The 17,395-nt window shown below is 44.1% G+C and overlaps 1 protein-coding gene across 1 annotated transcript in view; it reads left to right on the forward strand.

Moving 5' to 3' along the window:
* Positions 1-1,567, forward strand: part of PPFIA2 (PPFI scaffold protein A2) — a 2,034,471-nt gene extending 2,032,904 nt beyond the window's left edge. The window contains exon 31 of the mRNA XM_078674230.1: positions 1,477-1,567. Coding sequence (XP_078530356.1) covers positions 1,477-1,535 — 59 coding nt within the window. The 3' untranslated portion in view covers positions 1,536-1,567. The remainder of the gene's footprint in view (positions 1-1,476) is intronic.
* The last annotated feature ends 15,828 nt before the right edge of the window (positions 1,568-17,395 follow it).

The following is a 17,395-nucleotide window of genomic DNA, read 5'->3' on the forward strand; positions in this document are numbered from 1 at the left end:
GCATGGCTTGGCAGTTCGGGCTGGACTGTTCCCATGAGGCACAGGGTCAGACTGATTTGCATATAGCCATGTTTGAACTGGGGTGGCAGAGTGGGCTAAAGAACGGTGGTGGATCAAACCCAGATCTTTTGACTGGGTGTGAGTGTTTGATTGGTTCAGATGCTCCGTCCATCACCACCCCCTTTTGTACCGCTTTGGCCGCCATAAGTGTGGCAGGGTATGCTCAGACGTGAGTCCCTTGCTCACTTTGCCACTGGATTCAAGCAAGCCGGGCTGAAGACAGCTGGAATGCCAGAAACCGGTCCTCGGAAGCTTGTTTCCGGTCCAGGGAAGGCATGGCTTGGCAGTTCGGGCTGGACTGTTCCCATGAGGCACAGGGTCAGACTGATTTGCATATAGCCATGTCTGAACTGGGGTGGCAGAGTGGGCTAAAGAACGGTGGTGGATCAAACCCAGATCTTTTGACTGGGTGTGAGTGTTTGATTGGTTCAGATGCTCCGTCCATCACCACCCCCTTTTGTACCGGTTTGTTAATATGGGTATTTTTCAAGAGGGATAGACATTTTCAGCTTTCTGGATAAAATCTATAATTTCCCAGTATTAGGCAGAGAAAAGGTTGATTTGCTTGGTGTCAGGCTGCTTGGTTTTCGTGGGATGGTGGCTTCATGAGAAGACGCTGAGGGAGCATTGCTCCAGGAAATGTGCTGAGGAGCAACATAGGCGATTTCTTCAACTTTTATATCCCATTATTGTTTTGATAAGAGGGATGATAAGCCTTTGGATTTTGATGCCTTGGATTTTGCACCTGTTACTTATGTAATGGAATTTAGTAAACTAAATGTTGCATTATATTGGATTTAGTTTATACTGTTTCGAACAAGTTGAGTATACTGCTGTGGTATGTCCTCATATTGTAAAGTTTTATACGAGTTAGGTTTGGGTGGTAAAGTACCCATTACTTATGTGTAATCCTCATTACTCTGGTTACCCTTTCCTTGTCCTAGTACTCATGCCCCAGCCTTTCCACACCCGTTGACAACCTGGTGCTTGGGGACTCCAGACTTGGTTAAGGATGGATGACTGATCATTTATAGGTCCTTGTTGGGGTAGAAGCACAAAAGGACTATAATGCAGGGATAAGGGATTGCTGATTTCTACCTAGGTCACGTGGTGCTTGTAGGGCACAATGTAAGTAGTATAACAGGGAAGGATAATCGCAGTAATGAAGATTCCCCGTAAGTTGCGCATTTGTATGATCTTACTCTGCAAACATTTGCAATTCTCAGGTTAGATGAACTCATATTTGACGTTTACGCTTCATCATAGCTGGCACAGTTAGAAAGAGGAATGTGAAAGCATTGTTCACAAATTCACAAGGACTAGAATTAGTAGAACAGAGTGTATAGCTTGATCCTTTACCTTACAAAGCTCATTGCACGTCTTCATATTTCTAAATGTAAATATTTCCTTTTACAGTGCCTCCTTCAGGACTGCCGAGGTTAGACAGCTCCACCGTCCGCACATACTCCTGTTGACAAGTCTAGGAACAAGAAAAAAAGGAACTGCTGTGAGTATTCCTTAAAGTTTTTTTTTTTAAAAACATAAAACATACAGGCTAAATTTGTGAGAGGCTAGTGAAATAGAGACACACATAAGGGGCAACTGCGTGTAGGCATGTTTGCTTTTTCATTTTACAGTACTTGGGCTTCAGAAATAAAAACCGGCTTTTTATTGAGTTGTACGTTTGGGCTACAAAGTGCAGTTGTGTGCAGATCATCATACATTCATGTTAGTCAATTTTACCATTGCCCTTTTAAGACATTTGCATGCTAGGTTATTTAATTATATCAATAAATGTGAGAAGTATATTACAAAATCTTGAACTATGAAGGACGACTTCTTCACAATGGCAGTTGTCAGGGATGGCCGTTTCTTCACTTAATGGTCGCAAGGAGCCCAAGCTTCTGTATCTACACGTTTTCTTCAGGAGGAGTACACTCTGATGCCAGGACCATGTCCAGGACCTGGAGGGCCCCTCTAGGGGATCAAGTCTCACTCCAGCAGAGTCCTGCAGCAGGGCTCAGGTAGGTCCAGGTGGTGCCGGTCAGTTGCAGGGAGGTGTCTGGAAGCTTGGGGAGTCCCTGTAGCTTAAACAGGAGGACAACCTACTGACCCTTGGAGTCACTTCTGGGAAGTCTGGGTTCAAGGAAAGGCGGTCCAATCTTGCTTCTTCAGACAGCAGAGCAGTCGTATTTTTGAATCTTACCCAGGTGCAGAGGTGTCCTCATGAGAGGTTCTGAAGGTGCCACTTTTATATTCGTGGCAGATTTTGGGTTGTGTTTATTCCCTGACCTACCCCAAAACAGGTTCTGGTCAGTTCTACCCTTCCCCTGGTCCGGGCTCCAAACTGCCTAGAGTGACAAAAGCAAGGGCAGTCCTAGTGTCAGGTTTCTGTGTGTGCTGCAGACATGTCCCTTTAAAGTTTAATCAGGGCAGGATATAACTCCTCCGGAACCATCCTGTCAGGAAGACCCACTACCCTCACACCTAGGCCATCTTTGTTCCCATGCCTGGAAAGAACACACAACCCACAACAGGAAAGTCTTTCAGAGTCATGTGACCCTGCACACTGGTAGAAATGTTTAGTTGGTTTATGCATAAAAATGCATACTAACTAATTTAGTTATACCATACAAATTAATTGAATAAATGTTTCCTTGTGAGACATTGTTGAAGGTTATTATATTTCACCCAGGTCTTAGCTGGGTATACAGGCTTCTCCCGTTATCTACATCATGTTTAATGGGTGGCAGTCTTGCTCGTTTATAAATTTACCTTTGAAAAAATTAAAGACAAGAGGCGTTTAGCAAAATAAGAACAGTTGGTTAATTAAACGCAGCGGCCCGGGAGATCAGGCAACAGCCAGGGTCTGAAGTGCGTCTCAAAGCACATTAGTTTTGGTCGTCATTTAATACTTTGCATGAAGCATTGTAAAATGATTTATGCATTCCTTGGTGACGGAAATTTGGGCCTACTCACGGGCCATGAATCGGGGGGTTGATAAGAAGCGCAGGTGGACCTCATCCTTGTGGAGAACATACTGCAGGGTCAGTGACTACATGCCCAGATGTCCGGCATGAAGGGCATGTGACATCACTGCATGTAATATGCATGCTGTGTTCTGATTGGCTGTGTGTTCCTAATTTAGTGTGGCATGTCACTTTATGGTATTATTGAGAATGTATGCCCCTCTGGCCAAACAAGAGTTTTTGGGGACAATCTCCTGAGACCATTGTGGGTTTGCTGCCTATCTGTGGGATTGATCTGGGTTTTCCTGTTTGTGCGTTCTGTCCAAGGGTTACATGTCCCCCCACCTGTGATCTGTCAATCAGTTGCTTCAGGCCTAGGTCGCAAAGCTTGCCTATCAACGTATTTCTGACTCAGGTTGAATGGGAGGTCACATTGGGTAAATTCAACAATGGATATGCGAATTCGTTTTTATACATACACATATCATGGTGTACATCAACATTATATTGTCCAGTATTAACAGCAAAGTGGTGTCTGCAGCGGACTTGCAGTATTTCATTAATGGGCCCTGGATATACATAGTACCATTTACTAGGGTAATATAAGTAAATACAATTTGGCAATTGTGTGCATGCCACTTTTACTATATTTAAAGTAGAGAGCACAATCACTTTAGGGCTGGTTAGCAGAGGAAAAGTGGACAGAGTCCCAATGCCAACAAAAATTAGTTCGTATGAGAATCAAAAAGGGCCTTGACTCCTTACTCAGGAAGGCTGAGTCCAACTATACTTATTAAACAAAAACCAAAGCCAATCCTGGGACTTGGATCCAAAAACACTGGAGTTACAAAGACAAGCTGTTTTGATTAAAGCAAAAACAACCTATTTATATTTTAGCTCAAATTTATTCTTTTTCATGAAAATGTCACTTTTCTTATCAGCACCTTATTTATCGTGCATGGAAAATACAGAATACAAAAAGCATACAGTTATATATACAATATATACACCCCATTAAATAAACGATTTCAAACACACTTGGCCGTTCATTCATACACCATTCATTCACAACAATAGAACAAAATAATATTTAAACACAATGCGTCCAAGCAACGGAAAGCAATTTAGTCCGAAATATTTCTTTTCATATTTTTGCAAACTTATTGTAGGTGAAATTCTCACAAGTTCTCTTGTGAACCCAATTAAATGCAAAAAAAGATTTGGCCAGATGCTGGACGAAAAAATGGTCGACGCGTTTCAAACCCCTGTAATTAGGGTGGGGTTCTCCTCAGGACCGTGTAGGTTCTGATTCAAAGATAAGGGACGTGGTCAGTGGTGGATAGGAAGGAATTCAATCGCGTTGTATTTTCCCATTGGACGTAATACCTCCCAGACTTCTGCCGTGGCAAACATGGAAACTGCCTAAGGAGAAGGATTGCTCCCGTAGTCCCGCACTGAACAGGAGCCTCGCCCTGAATACTTATGACTGAGCGGCAAACAAAGAACTCAAGCGGAGCGGTTTCTGGTATTACGTCCAATGGGAAAATACAACGCGATTGAATTCCTTCCTATCCACCACTGACCACGTCCCTTATCTTTGAATCAGAACCTACACGGTCCTGAGGAGAACCCCACCCTAATTACAGGGGTTTGAAACGCGTCGACCATTTTTTCGTCCAGCATCTGGCCAAATCTTTTTTTGCATTTAATTGGGTTCACAAGAGAACTTGTGAGAATTTCACCTACAATAAGTTTGCAAAAATATGAAAAGAAATATTTCGGACTAAATTGCTTTCCGTTGCTTGGACGCATTGTGTTTAAATATTATTTTGTTCTATTGTTGTGAATGAATGGTGTATGAATGAACGGCCAAGTGTGTTTGAAATCGTTTATTTAACGGGGTGTATATATTGTATATATAACTGTATGCTTTTTGTATTCTGTATTTTCCATGCACGATAAATAAGGTGCTGATAAGAAAAGTGACATTTTCATGAAAAAGAATAAATTTGAGCTAAAATATAAATAGGTTGTTTTTGCTTTAATCAAAACAGCTTGTCTTTGTAACTCCAGTGTTTTTGGATCCAAGTCCCAGGATTGGCTTTGGTTTTTGTTTAATAAACAAAAATTAGTTCAGCACAAATGAAGTGAAGGCAAAAAGTCTGTTAGAACCGCCTTGGCATTGTTTTCAAGAATGATAATCAAAAATGTGTCTGTCGCCAAACGCATGGTTACTTTGGTTCCCTCAGAATGGGTTTGAGGTGGTTGGCATGTAGGAACCTTAAGGGCTCCACAACATCAGATAGTTGTTGGACAAGGTCCAGGTGAAGTCATTGGCTTAGGAAGGAAAAGTTCTGCTTCAAGATTAGTGCTACTGGCTGGACACTTTAGAGCCTTCACCCAGTAAAGGTTTCTTCATTCAGACTTTGTCACTTCTTTTGAGGTTGAATTCCTCCAGCAGGATAAGGCTCAGGCTGCATCTGAAGAGAGTTCCCATGAGGCCCGATACCTTCTCTGCAAGGTCCTGCTGAACTGGATTTTCTGCTGTGGAAATAATCTTAAGCCCAGTGGCAATGCACCTTGGTCGGATCAACTTGGCAGGTTTGTCCCCTGTCCTCTGTACATCTTTGGAGCCAAACAGTTTGTAAGCCCTGGTTTGTTTAGGATGTTCGTAGGAGTATACTGTGATTATTCTCACACAAGACGGTGTAGGGTCTATTTGTGTGCACCAAAAGGCTGTTCCCTCAAAATCATTCGCTCAAGAATTCAAAATCAGTGAACATGCTCTACCTCCTAAGGGTACACCGTCAAAACCAATGGTAAACTTAGTGAAAACAACAACATAGAGGGAGCATGCAAAATTATAATCAAAATGTATATACTTTCTATTTTTAGTATTATTAAATAGACAGTTCACAGAAATTCCAAAAAAGTAATCTTCCAAACAGAAGTGTTGAAGTTGTTTTTCTTTATTCTGAAGCATGTGTTGATGTATAAATATAAATGTTGATTATAATTTTGCATACTCCCTCTATGTTGTTGTTTTCACTAGGAGTATACTGTGACACTCCACAGGGTTCAAGCACCTCAGGGACAGCACTTGGAGGTCACAACTCATCTAGTCCAGGGTGGGTCTATTGGAACTGGTCAGCAGAGGTTTTTCAGGAAGGTGGCTTCTTGCAGCTTGTAATCTGACAGTGCCCCTCTCTGCCTAGATTCAAGATGGCAAAACCCTTCTCCCTGTGTGTGGAGCCTGTGTGCCCATCCTAAATGTGAGGCTATGGAAATAACTCTTCCTCTTAGGTCACTTCAAACCAGTTCTCAGGACAGCTCTCCCCCACACATATTGGACCCTGCCTGACTAAGGATACAAAGGAAGGGCCTGCCCAAGTTTCAGCTAACATTGGCTAGCGTTGAGGCTAGAATTCAAAATAGTGAAGTAATTTACCTCTCAAAGAGCCTGTATGGGCCAACAGCTACCGACCACGGAAAGGTGTCAACAATTGGCATGCTATTTTCAGGATAAAAGTTTGACTATACAAGTCAGTCTCCCCTCCCCAGGCGGGAGTGAGGAGAGTTCTGGCATTAGTGGAAGGAAGAGAAAAATCCTGTTGTTAGTCAGTAAGACACCCACACCCACGACAATACCACTAGCTTAGAGACATTTGTTCCAATTTCCTTTGAAGATTCACTGTTTGCTATAGGGAGTCTTAAATCAGGCTTGCCATCGGATCTGTGTCCAGCTAACCTCCTGTCCAGGGGCACAGAGGCCATCATTCCTATTGCAAATTATCTTCAATACTTCACTCTCTTTGGCTACTGTTTCCAAAACATGGAAGAAGGCTAAAATTGTGCCGCTTCTAAAAAATTCTCAAGCTGATCGCACAAACCTTGCCAACTAGAGGCCCATTTCTTTACTTCAGGCCCTCTCAAAGGTTCCCGAAAAACACATTAATCAGCAGCCATACCTATACTTAGAAAGCAATGACCTGCTGCACTCCTGCCAATCTGGGCTCCATCCCAGTTTTAGCACTGAAACAGCACTGGTGGAGGTGGTAGATTTCATCAGACCTAGCCTTGATGCAAGAGGTAAGGTGCTGCTGGTTATGCTGGATCTGTCAGTGGCGTTTGATACAATTCTTCATCACACCCTTTTGGCACGTCTCCAGTCCATTAGGATTCGAGGAAGGGCCTGAAAATGGTTGGCCTCTTTTCCCGATGATAGAGGACAAGAGGTATGGTGTCCACAGTTATTGGCAGGACCTGAGAGGTTACAGTAGGAGTAACGTGGGGCTCTGTGTTATGCCCCACACTGTTTAATGTATATATGGCAAGCCTTGCAGGCTTGGTGGAGAACTTTGGTGTCAAGGTAGTTTTGTATGCTGATAACACCCAACTGCTCTTTTCATGGGGAAAAAATGAAACATTTCCATGTGAGAAAATCAGAAATGGTCTGACCAGTGTTTTTCAATGGCTCTCCTTCCATCAACTGAGATGTAATGCAGAGAAAACCGAGCTCCTCTTCTTTGCACGGAGAGTGGAGGAATCATGGCAGACCTTTTGGCCAAAGGATGCTCCTCCACCACTAACCCACACCAAATCGGTCAAAATCTTTAGGCATCAAATTTGATGGACAACTCTCTATTTGCCTACAAGTTAATGCAGTGATAGGAATCTATTTTATTGTCTTACTACGTAGTCTGAGAAGGTTCCTTCACTTCCTGTCTGTGACGGCTAGACAACAGGTGGTCCAAGCTCTGATTACATCAAGACTGGACCATGGCAATTCACTGTATTAAGGCCTGTCTGACTATCTGATTAATAGGCCACAGATGGTTCAGAATGCAGCCACTTGGACAATATACTGCCTTCCTCAGAGAACTCATGTGTCTCTACTTCTGAGAGACCTACATTGGCTTCCTGTTAGGAAGAGGATCACCTTTAAGATCCTACTCCTTATCCATAAAGCATGGCATGAGGCAGGCCCAGGGTACTTAAGAGCAAGAATCAGGTTTCACACTCCCCTCAGAAGTCTGCGCTCAGCAAATCTCTGTTAGACCAAAATCCCCCGAATCCACAAAGAAAGGACCTGGGGCAAATGCTTTTCTTTCCTGGTTTCGTCTCTATGGAACAAAGTCCCCCTGGAATTAAGAAGACACATTAAAGCAACCCCTATATTCCCAAAAAAAGTTTAGAACATGGCTCTTTTCCAACAACTGATATTTATCCCCTGATTTCCTCTATTGGTCCACTTCCACTCTAGCACCAGGATACTCCTTGCAGTAGCAGTTGTGCTTCAGAAATGTCCATACATAGACAAAGTGTGAGGGGAGGCCTCGTCTAAGTTAATTCTTGAGCAGTGCCCAAATGATCATCCTATCAGTGGAACAAAAACATCTCCACACACCTAGGCCTTTGACTCTATCTCTAGTTCGGGGCTAAGCACTTGAGGGTTGCAGGTGGAGGTTAATTAATGCAAACTAGCCCCCGAGGCTTTGGGCAGGGAAAAGGTAGCTTTCCAAAAGTACACTTTCCTTAGTGTGTAAAAAAATCTGACTTCTCCAGAGAATTGTGCTTCTAATAAACATTTCCAAGAAATAGATAGCATTATGAAATGGAATAGTGCACCACAGTATTTGACTATGGAATAGGTAGCCTTGCTACAGTGATAATACCTTTAATGGGGTAGTCACTGCAAGTACATGTTTAATATTAACTTTTTACATGTTCCACTTTTGAATACCATGCACATTGCCTTATTGACAGTAAGAGGTGACTTATCAATATTTAAACGGAAGGTTTAAACCTATCAAAAGGTTTTATTTTGACAGGTCGGATTGTCATTTTTTAAACTTCCTAAGTTAGGCTACAATGGTAGGCCTGAAGCCATGTTTACAATGTCACTGTAGTGGATTGCTCAATAGGTGCTACCGTCTACTTCGGGGTCAGAGCACATGCACTGGGGATTGGTTAGCAGAGTCCCAGTTCACAAACTAACAAACCCAGCAACATCGGTGCACAAAAATGGGGCTGATAACCCAAACAGAGGTATTTTCCTACAATAAATTAATATCTGGTACCTTTCAGAGTCAGCGCAGTAGAATGATTCATTACAGGTCTGTCCAACTGCAGTAGGAACTGCACCATGAACAAAAATACAGATCATTTTTTGTAGAAGAGCAACTGAACCTGTGGCCTGTTAGCAGGACTCCAGCAATAGCAGATGCCAAAATCCAGAAGAAAATTAAATCAAGAGGAATACATGAAGTAGATGGAGTTCTTTCAAAACCTTGACTCCTGTAACACAGTTTCCTGGAACATTATGAATGGGTCACGGGATAGTCCAGCATTTCTGCAAGGTAGGGTATTCTACTCTAGCACTGTGATCCTATAGAAAAGCAAAAATGGGTTTGGTGGTGTCTTTTAATGGATGCCACTCTTCATCCTAAATCCAACACTAGCCCAAGATAATTGATTTGGGGTAGATACCGAGAAAATACTTATTTTTTCCTGCAGAAAACTACAAAATGGCAGCTTGTCATTCTTCAATAGACCTTTGCAAGAATTTGTATCTCTTTTATAGGTTTTTGTCTTTCTCGCCTGAAACCTTTTCAGAAGGTTAATTACTTCTGGGGCACAGAACTGAAGAGTCTTCATGGATGAAGCAACAATATGCACTTATTCACATTTGAATATTATTTCAGGCACTGCCGCAGCTTGCTGAATACCTTGTGCTGTTGTTACTGCCAACCCTTTCACTCACATCAATTCCACTGAGCCTCAATGGACAGTGGAATTTCTTCCTGTTGCTTTTGCTGGGGATGTACCAGAGGCCTACCACTGTATGCATTCTCCATGTTGTACATTTGGATGCTATCTACATTTGCTCGAGAAGGGATAGTGGGCAGAGTATAACTGAGTTAGTTCAAGGCTAAAAAATAGTTAGTGTAAACTTGTTCCTTGCCATTACAAAGTAGTAGCGAGTGACTAGGGGTTTGGAACTGTCCAGCAGTACTGCATAGTGAGTCTCACAATTTGTGTCCGCATGTGACAAACTGCTGAGCTCGGGCATAATTGGATGGTGTAATGTTCTTACGATCACCATTTTCAGACCCTTCAACACCGGTTTCATCATATTCTTATAAACTAGGAACCTGGAAATATTATTAGCTCTTAGGAACTATAAGAAAGTGGGTTACTGGTTGGGTGGAGGGAGGCCTCTTCTCAAGCAGCATCCACAATTCTTCTCAGGGTGTAGTCACAAGCAAACCCTAGATTAACCTTTGCTCAACCCTCGGTAGCTTTGCACAGAGCATTCCTGCTTAACACAGAAACAACGTGTAAAGTATTTGTGCAACACTTCAAACAGTAACAATGTGAAAACAAATCACAAAAAGAGCTCACTACAGAGCCAGAAATAGAGTATTTTTTAATAAATAAAACATGACCAAAAAGACAAAAATCCAATTAGTAAAACCAAAGATATTGAATTTGAAAGATGTTAGTGAAAAAAGCACAGAAAGGCGTAAATCATCAAGTGTAAAAATGTGGTAGAGCCTGACAGGTCAAACACACAAGTTCAGGCCGACCGCAATGAAGCCTGGACCGGCTACCAGGAACCCAGTTGGGCCCGCTAACAAAGTACCTTTGAGGCGGGGCGGGGCTTGCAGCCGAGCAAGATGGCTGCTGCTTAGGAGAGCTCCGAGGGCACGGTAGACTCCCGCATTAATCCGCCACATAATCCGGACAATAATTGTACCCTAAAGACTGACACTGATGTTAGTCTTTAGCTTGGATTCGCCTCCTTTACACTAAACCAGTGGCACACGTTACGGCCAATGGGCAAATTTCTGATGATTTTCCACTTGAAAGAGGGACACGCCAGGGCTGTCCCTTGTCGCCGCTGCTCTTTGCCCTGGTGCTGGAGCCACTGGCGGCGTGGATTAGATGGGAGCCAATGATAAGGGGCCTCAGGTGGACAGAAGGGTTGGAAGACCGCATCTCCCTATACGTGGATGATGTCTTATTATATTTGGACTCCCCCAGGTGCCCAATATTTGTTCTCCTTAATATCTGAGATTTTCGGAAGAGCATCGGAGTACACCATAAACTGGTCCAAATCAATCTTGTACATCCTGCACGGCCCCCCACCACAACTCCCTGTTGACTGCCCGCTCCAGGTCACGGACAACACGTTTAAATATCTAGGCATATACATTACAGCCAATCTAGACAACTTCTTCTCAAGAAATTTGGTGCCCCCGTTGGAGCGCCTAAAGAGAGATGTAACACACTGGGAATCGTTACCACTAATGCTATAAGGGAAAGCAGCATTTTTTAAAATGATGGCGCTCCCCCGGTTTCTATATGCGCTAGAGAACAGGCCATTCCCTGTACCCCTAGGTTATTTTAAAAAGATAGCAGCCAAATTATCCAACCTGTTATGGGGTAAGAAACCGGCACGTATAGCGCAGAATAAGTTGACCCCTGGGTGGTACGAAGGTGGGATAGCACTCCCAAATATACAACTGTATTACTGAACGGCGCAACTAAAGGTCATTAACCAGTGGATACATGCCCCGCAGGTAGGCCCCGCATACAGAGTGGACAGGTTTCTGCTGGGACCAGGAAATATGCTCTCTACACTTTACAAGAAGGGATTCATCTCTGCGCTAATAGGGCCCACAAAACACACAGTCACCTTATGGCACGCAGCGCAGGCAAAACTGGGCTGGCAGGGGGTTTTCACCCAGCTTACTCCTCTCTGGGACACTAAGTGGTTGGGACGACTTAGGAACAGCAAGGGCTTTGAGCAATGGGACAACATAGGCAACATAGGTCTAGGGGGGACGTAGTCATATTCGAACATCTTCAGCAACAATACGAACTTGCACCCTCTGAAATTTTTCGCTACATGCAGATCAAACACGTACTGACCACGGCCATACCGGCAGGCACTGAGGCTTCCCCCTTGGAGGAAAGGCTGCTGGCGGACTGCATGCAAAAGCGGGCTACATCATTCGCTTACCGGAAGTTAGTTAATACCCTCCCGGATCCCACGGTATCACTCAGGGACAAATGGACTCGTGACTTGGGCGACCTTGAAGATACAGAATGGCAGGAGGCGTTGGCCTCGCGACTCAGACTAGTGCAGCTTAAAATCTTACATCGCATAAGATGGAAAAACATCACATCCATATTGCCTCGGAAGTTGTGGGGAGGAAGGTACCTTTTACCATACCATATGGCACTGCCCCAAAATTGCTGACTATTGGAAGAAAATAATGAGAACAATATCACAGACTGAAGGGGTGTCGTTAGTACCCGGAACCAAAAAGGTGCCTATTAAATATGTGGGAGCCGAATGACCTCACTCACCAGGTGCAGAACTGGGCCACGTTGGGATTAATGATTGCTAAACGCAATATAGGGCAAAAGTGCGGGGCGGCGGAGGTGCAGTCTTTGGCCGCATGATGCAAGGACATGGACATGGCTATGGTGGCTGAAAGGACAGTGTTTATTAATCGGGGCTGCCCCCAGAAATGGAGCAAGGTATAGGGTGCGTGGAATCAGTTCAGGGGAGACATATGTGAGCCGCCGCCGGAACGAAATTAGGACAGTTCGGAGGAGGAACATTAAAGATAGTAACAGGGTCTACGTGGGGGGATTGATTGTAGAGTTGGAAGATCTAAGTGAAAATGTGAACATGAAGTTTGTGTTACAACATTATGGGAATGTGTATTAATGTGTTATACCATGTCTGTCATTTATCTGAACTTTTCGCCAAAGCTGATAATCGAAATCATAAAAAAGAATACAAATAAAAAAGTACCTTTGATCAATCCTGGTTTGCTAGGATCCAAGCCGAAGATGTGTTGTGCAGCCAAAGTGATGCATTGATTCCGAGATGCAGCAAGGCTGTGATGTGAGGTCCTGGAGCACCATCTTTAAAGATCACCTTGACTGTGTTTGCAATGTGAACTCCAGAGTCAGGGATACATCGTGCAGATGGGGTGATGCTTCAATACCTAGGAGCTACGAGGCTGAGATGCAGAGTAAAGTGGTGTCAAGAAGGCTGTGGTTGAGGGATGCAAGGGCCTGCACAGAGGATGCGTCATGTGGTGGTGGTTCCGAAGGCTATGAGGGCTGTGGCGGCGATGTCATTCTTTGCAACATGTCAATTTTACGTAGCAGTGGAGATGTGTCAGTCTGCTCAGGCTTATGCCATGCAGCAAAGGAGACGCGTTTAATCCACAGAGGCTGGAAAAACACCTTAAACCCAATTCTAAGGGTCCAGGACTGGGGTGACACCACTTGGCTTGGTAGACTCACAGATGACTGAGTCTAGGTGCAGGCGCAAGGTTGTTGGAGCCTTCTGTCCCTGAGGCTCAAGTCAGCCAACTAGACCTTGGAGTCACTTCTGGTTCTGGGTTCAAGAGATGAAGTCCTTCTCACCCAGGCAGGAGGGCAGCAAAATGGCACAGAAAAGCAGGAGTCCAGCAGAGTGTCGGTCCTTCAGCAGCACACCAGTCCTGCTTCCTGGCAGAGTATCCACATGTCCAGAAGTTTACTGAAGAGGTGGTGCCTAAGGTTTAGAACTTATACCCAGTTGGGCCTTTAAAGTGGGGAAGAGCAGCTTCTAGAGGTTTCCCGTTGAAGTCTCCCTGCCTTCGCCGGTCACAGATGAACTAACGTCAGGGGTATGCAGGCACTAAATGGCTAAGGCAAGAAATGGCAACTTTCTAAAAGTGGTATTTTCAGAATTGCATTTTAAAATCAGACTTCACCATAAATTAGGGTTTTAAATTGTGATTTCAGAGAAAATGAACTGGTTATCACTTCCCATTTGGAAATTACACTTATAAAATGTAATAAGGCAACTCCAATGTTATCTTAGGGGAGAGATAGGTCTTGCAGTAGTGAAAAACGAATGTATGAGTTTTTCACTACCTTGTCATGTAAAACCTAAAAGTACAGCCGCACATTTTAAATACATTGCACCTTGCCATCTGGGGTGTCCTGGGCCTACCCCAGGGGTGATCTACATGTATTTAAAAAGGGGGGTTTGGGCATGGCAACACATTTCTTTTGCCAGGTCAAAATGGCAGTTTAAAGCTGCACACACAGGCTTTTCAATGGCAGGCCTGAGATATGCTTATAAGGCCACTTAAGTGGGTGGCACAAATAATGCTGCAGGACTACAATCAGTATTTAATATACATGTAGTACCTCTTTACTATCGACTTGGGAGTAAAGAAATAATGCCAATTGGGAATAAGACAATAGTACCATGTTTAGAGGGGTGAGCAGTACCACTTTATCACTGGTTAGCAGTGTGCAGAGTCCTAAGGCCAGCAAAAACAAGATCAAACAAAATAGACGAGGAAGGCAAAAAGTTTGGAGATGGCCCTGCAGAAAGGGTTAAGTCCAACAGGAACTTACTTTTTTTTTCTTCTGTAAACTAGCTTGTTAAACACAGCAGTTGGTAGTAGTGTGTAATTGCCACATGACCAAGACTGCAACATTTTAAACAACTTCCTTAGGGAAAGCCCCCATGGACTTTCTTCTTGGGTACCAAGAAAATATTTTTAAAATTACACGACTCCTAAAGAAGAGTTTGGAAGAGAAAGAGGGCAAAATCGAATAATACTAAAGGCCTTCTGAAACCCATGCACACTACAGATGGCAACAAAGGTATATGTAATGTGGTGCAATGCAGAGACTAATCAACATTTGTCCTGAGTAGAGAAGAAAAAGAAAATGCCCACATGCCCAAGCTATGTTTTTCTTTTCTTCCAGTCAGGGACCAACCCAAAAACCAATAAATAACCCTCACACAACAACCTAGAAATTTGCCAACTAAACAGGGGGTAATTCATATTGGAGCCAGGCAATCAGTATTTGGACCAAGAAACATCCCCACACAACTTTTCCAACACAGACATTTTTTCCTCAGTACAATTATAAGAAGGTAATGGTATCTCAATGAAAGAGAAACAAGTGAGAACGATGGAAAAACAATACATTTTCCTAAAACCAGGTCCTAATTGGTGAGGTTTTTATATTACTTGAGGTTCATTTGTTTTGATGCCCATGCCGTTTCCTGCAACCATGTGTGAAAATGAGGAGGTAGGCCCTGGGACGTAGGGTTGGCTGGACCATGTGATACTTTTTGTAAACAATATTGCCAGCCCTACACTTCGCTTTAAGTGGCTCGTGAATTCAAGCAACAAATCAGTCCTATTTCTGGATTTGTCCGGTATAATTTATTTATACCCTTTTACTTTTTTTTAAATTTGATAAAGTGAATATTATTTTGCATGAGAACAACATTACATTAAATATTACACTTATACAAAAATCATAACATTTCATTCAATGAACATTTTGTCTACATTGCACAACTATTGTCCAACAAATATTACATTTTTTTGCATGGTAGCATATAACATATAAGAGATAAAGTCACGTTCAAAAGGAGATTAGAAAGAAGATTTAACTAAACGTATAAATCAATGTTTATAGGACCCTGAGGCGGAAGCCGGGGTTTTCTGCTGTCTAAACTGCTTTTATTCCTTGTGACTGCACACTCGTTTTCTGTGTTTTTAAAACTTGTGACCTTGTGACTGCACACTCGTTTTCTGTGTTTTTTAAAAAACTGCACTTTGTTTAGAGAGCGAGCGCCTGAAAGGGAAGATCAATATCCCTCTTCAGCGTCTAGCTCCCACGTGACTTGGGGCCACGCCCATCGCTTTTAGCCACGCCCACCCAGGAAGTACAAAACGCCGGGCTGAGCAAGCAGCCGGTGCTGACCTGATAGGACCCTGAGGCGGAAGCCGGGGTTTTCTGCTGTCTAAACTGCTTTTATTCCTTGTGACTGCACACTCGTTTTCTGTGTTTTTAAAACTTGTGACCTTGTGACTGCACACTCGTTTTCTGTGTTTTTTTTAAAAACTGCACTTTGTTTAGAGAGCGAGCGCCTGAAAGGGAAGATCAATATCCCTCTTCAGCGTCTAGCTCCCACGTGACTTGGGGCCACGCCCATCGCTTTTAGACACGCCCACTCCTCCTTCACCTCATTACCATGCCCACAACTCGACAGCGCAGCGGTCGAGCGCAGCGGGCACACCTTCAGCACGCCAAAGACACGCCAAAGACTAGCCCGTCTGTGCCCGTCCGGGCCCAGACGGGCTTAGGGCATACCACTCTGATTAACTCTTCTAGCCCTCGGACCCCCTTCCACAGGTATTCGCGGGACACACTGCTTGCTCTACGCACGGCCAGACATCCCAGCTGCTGCTATTATTGGATTGAGGGTTCCCCATTTAAACATTGTCTTGCCTGTCGCCCGCATAACACTTGCAAGGACCTTGACTCACTGACTATGGCTCTGCTTAATTGCAGATCACTGCCTGGTCATGCCACGGAGGTTCACTCCCTCCTTTTGGACCATAGTCTGGATGTCCTATTCCTGACGGAAACGTGGCTGACTATAGGTTCCGACCCCGACATTGTCAACGCTCTCCCCCCGGGATACCTCATGTTCCATCTTGATAGGCCGGATGGGAGAGGGGGTGGAGTGGCCATTGTCTACAGAGACATATTCTTATGCAAAGCAGTAGACTGCGGCATCAACAACGCTGAAAGTTGTCAGTTTACCCTTCGCGTTTCCTTTACTGTCTCAATATCTGGCCTCCTGGTGTATCGGCCTCCTGCTACGCTAGGGAACTTCGTGGATTCTTTCATGGAGGCTGTTATCCCACAGGCTGCTGCCTCTTCCAATTTTGTCATTCTTGGGGACTTTAACTTTCATTTTGACGACCCCAATGACGTAGTAGCAAGGGATTTTCTAAGTTCGCTCGGGGCACTGGACTTACATCTCGTTAATATGGGAACTACTCATATTAGAGGTCATCAGCTTGACGCGGTTTTTGCTAACTCTGCGAATCTACAGGCTCCCCAGATGTTGGCTCTCCCCTGGACCGATCACCATCTTATTCCGTTTAGCTGGTTGCTGGGGAACTGTAGAGACCCCGCACCAAGACAACATACTGTGGAACGACTCTGGTCGAAGCTCCCGGTGGACAGTTGGGCGGAAGAACTAGCTAGAACCTGCCCTCACCCCGTAGATGACCCTAACATCGCTGATCAGCTCCTGGGCGAATGGCTGACTAACTCTTTGGACTTATTGATCCCGAATAAAAGGAGGCTTGTCAGGGAGAGAAGAATTGGCTCTGCCCCCTGGTATACCCCCGAACTTAGGTGCATCAGAACCTCTTGTAAAAGGCTTGAACGTGCTTGGAGGAGAGAGCAGATGGAAGAAAGCCGGGCCAATTACAAAAGGGAGTTGAGGAAATACAAAAGCG

The sequence above is a fragment of the Lissotriton helveticus genome, chromosome 1_1, assembly GCF_964261635.1.
Source record: "Lissotriton helveticus chromosome 1_1, aLisHel1.1, whole genome shotgun sequence".
Classification (NCBI taxonomy): Eukaryota; Metazoa; Chordata; class Amphibia; order Caudata; family Salamandridae; genus Lissotriton; species Lissotriton helveticus.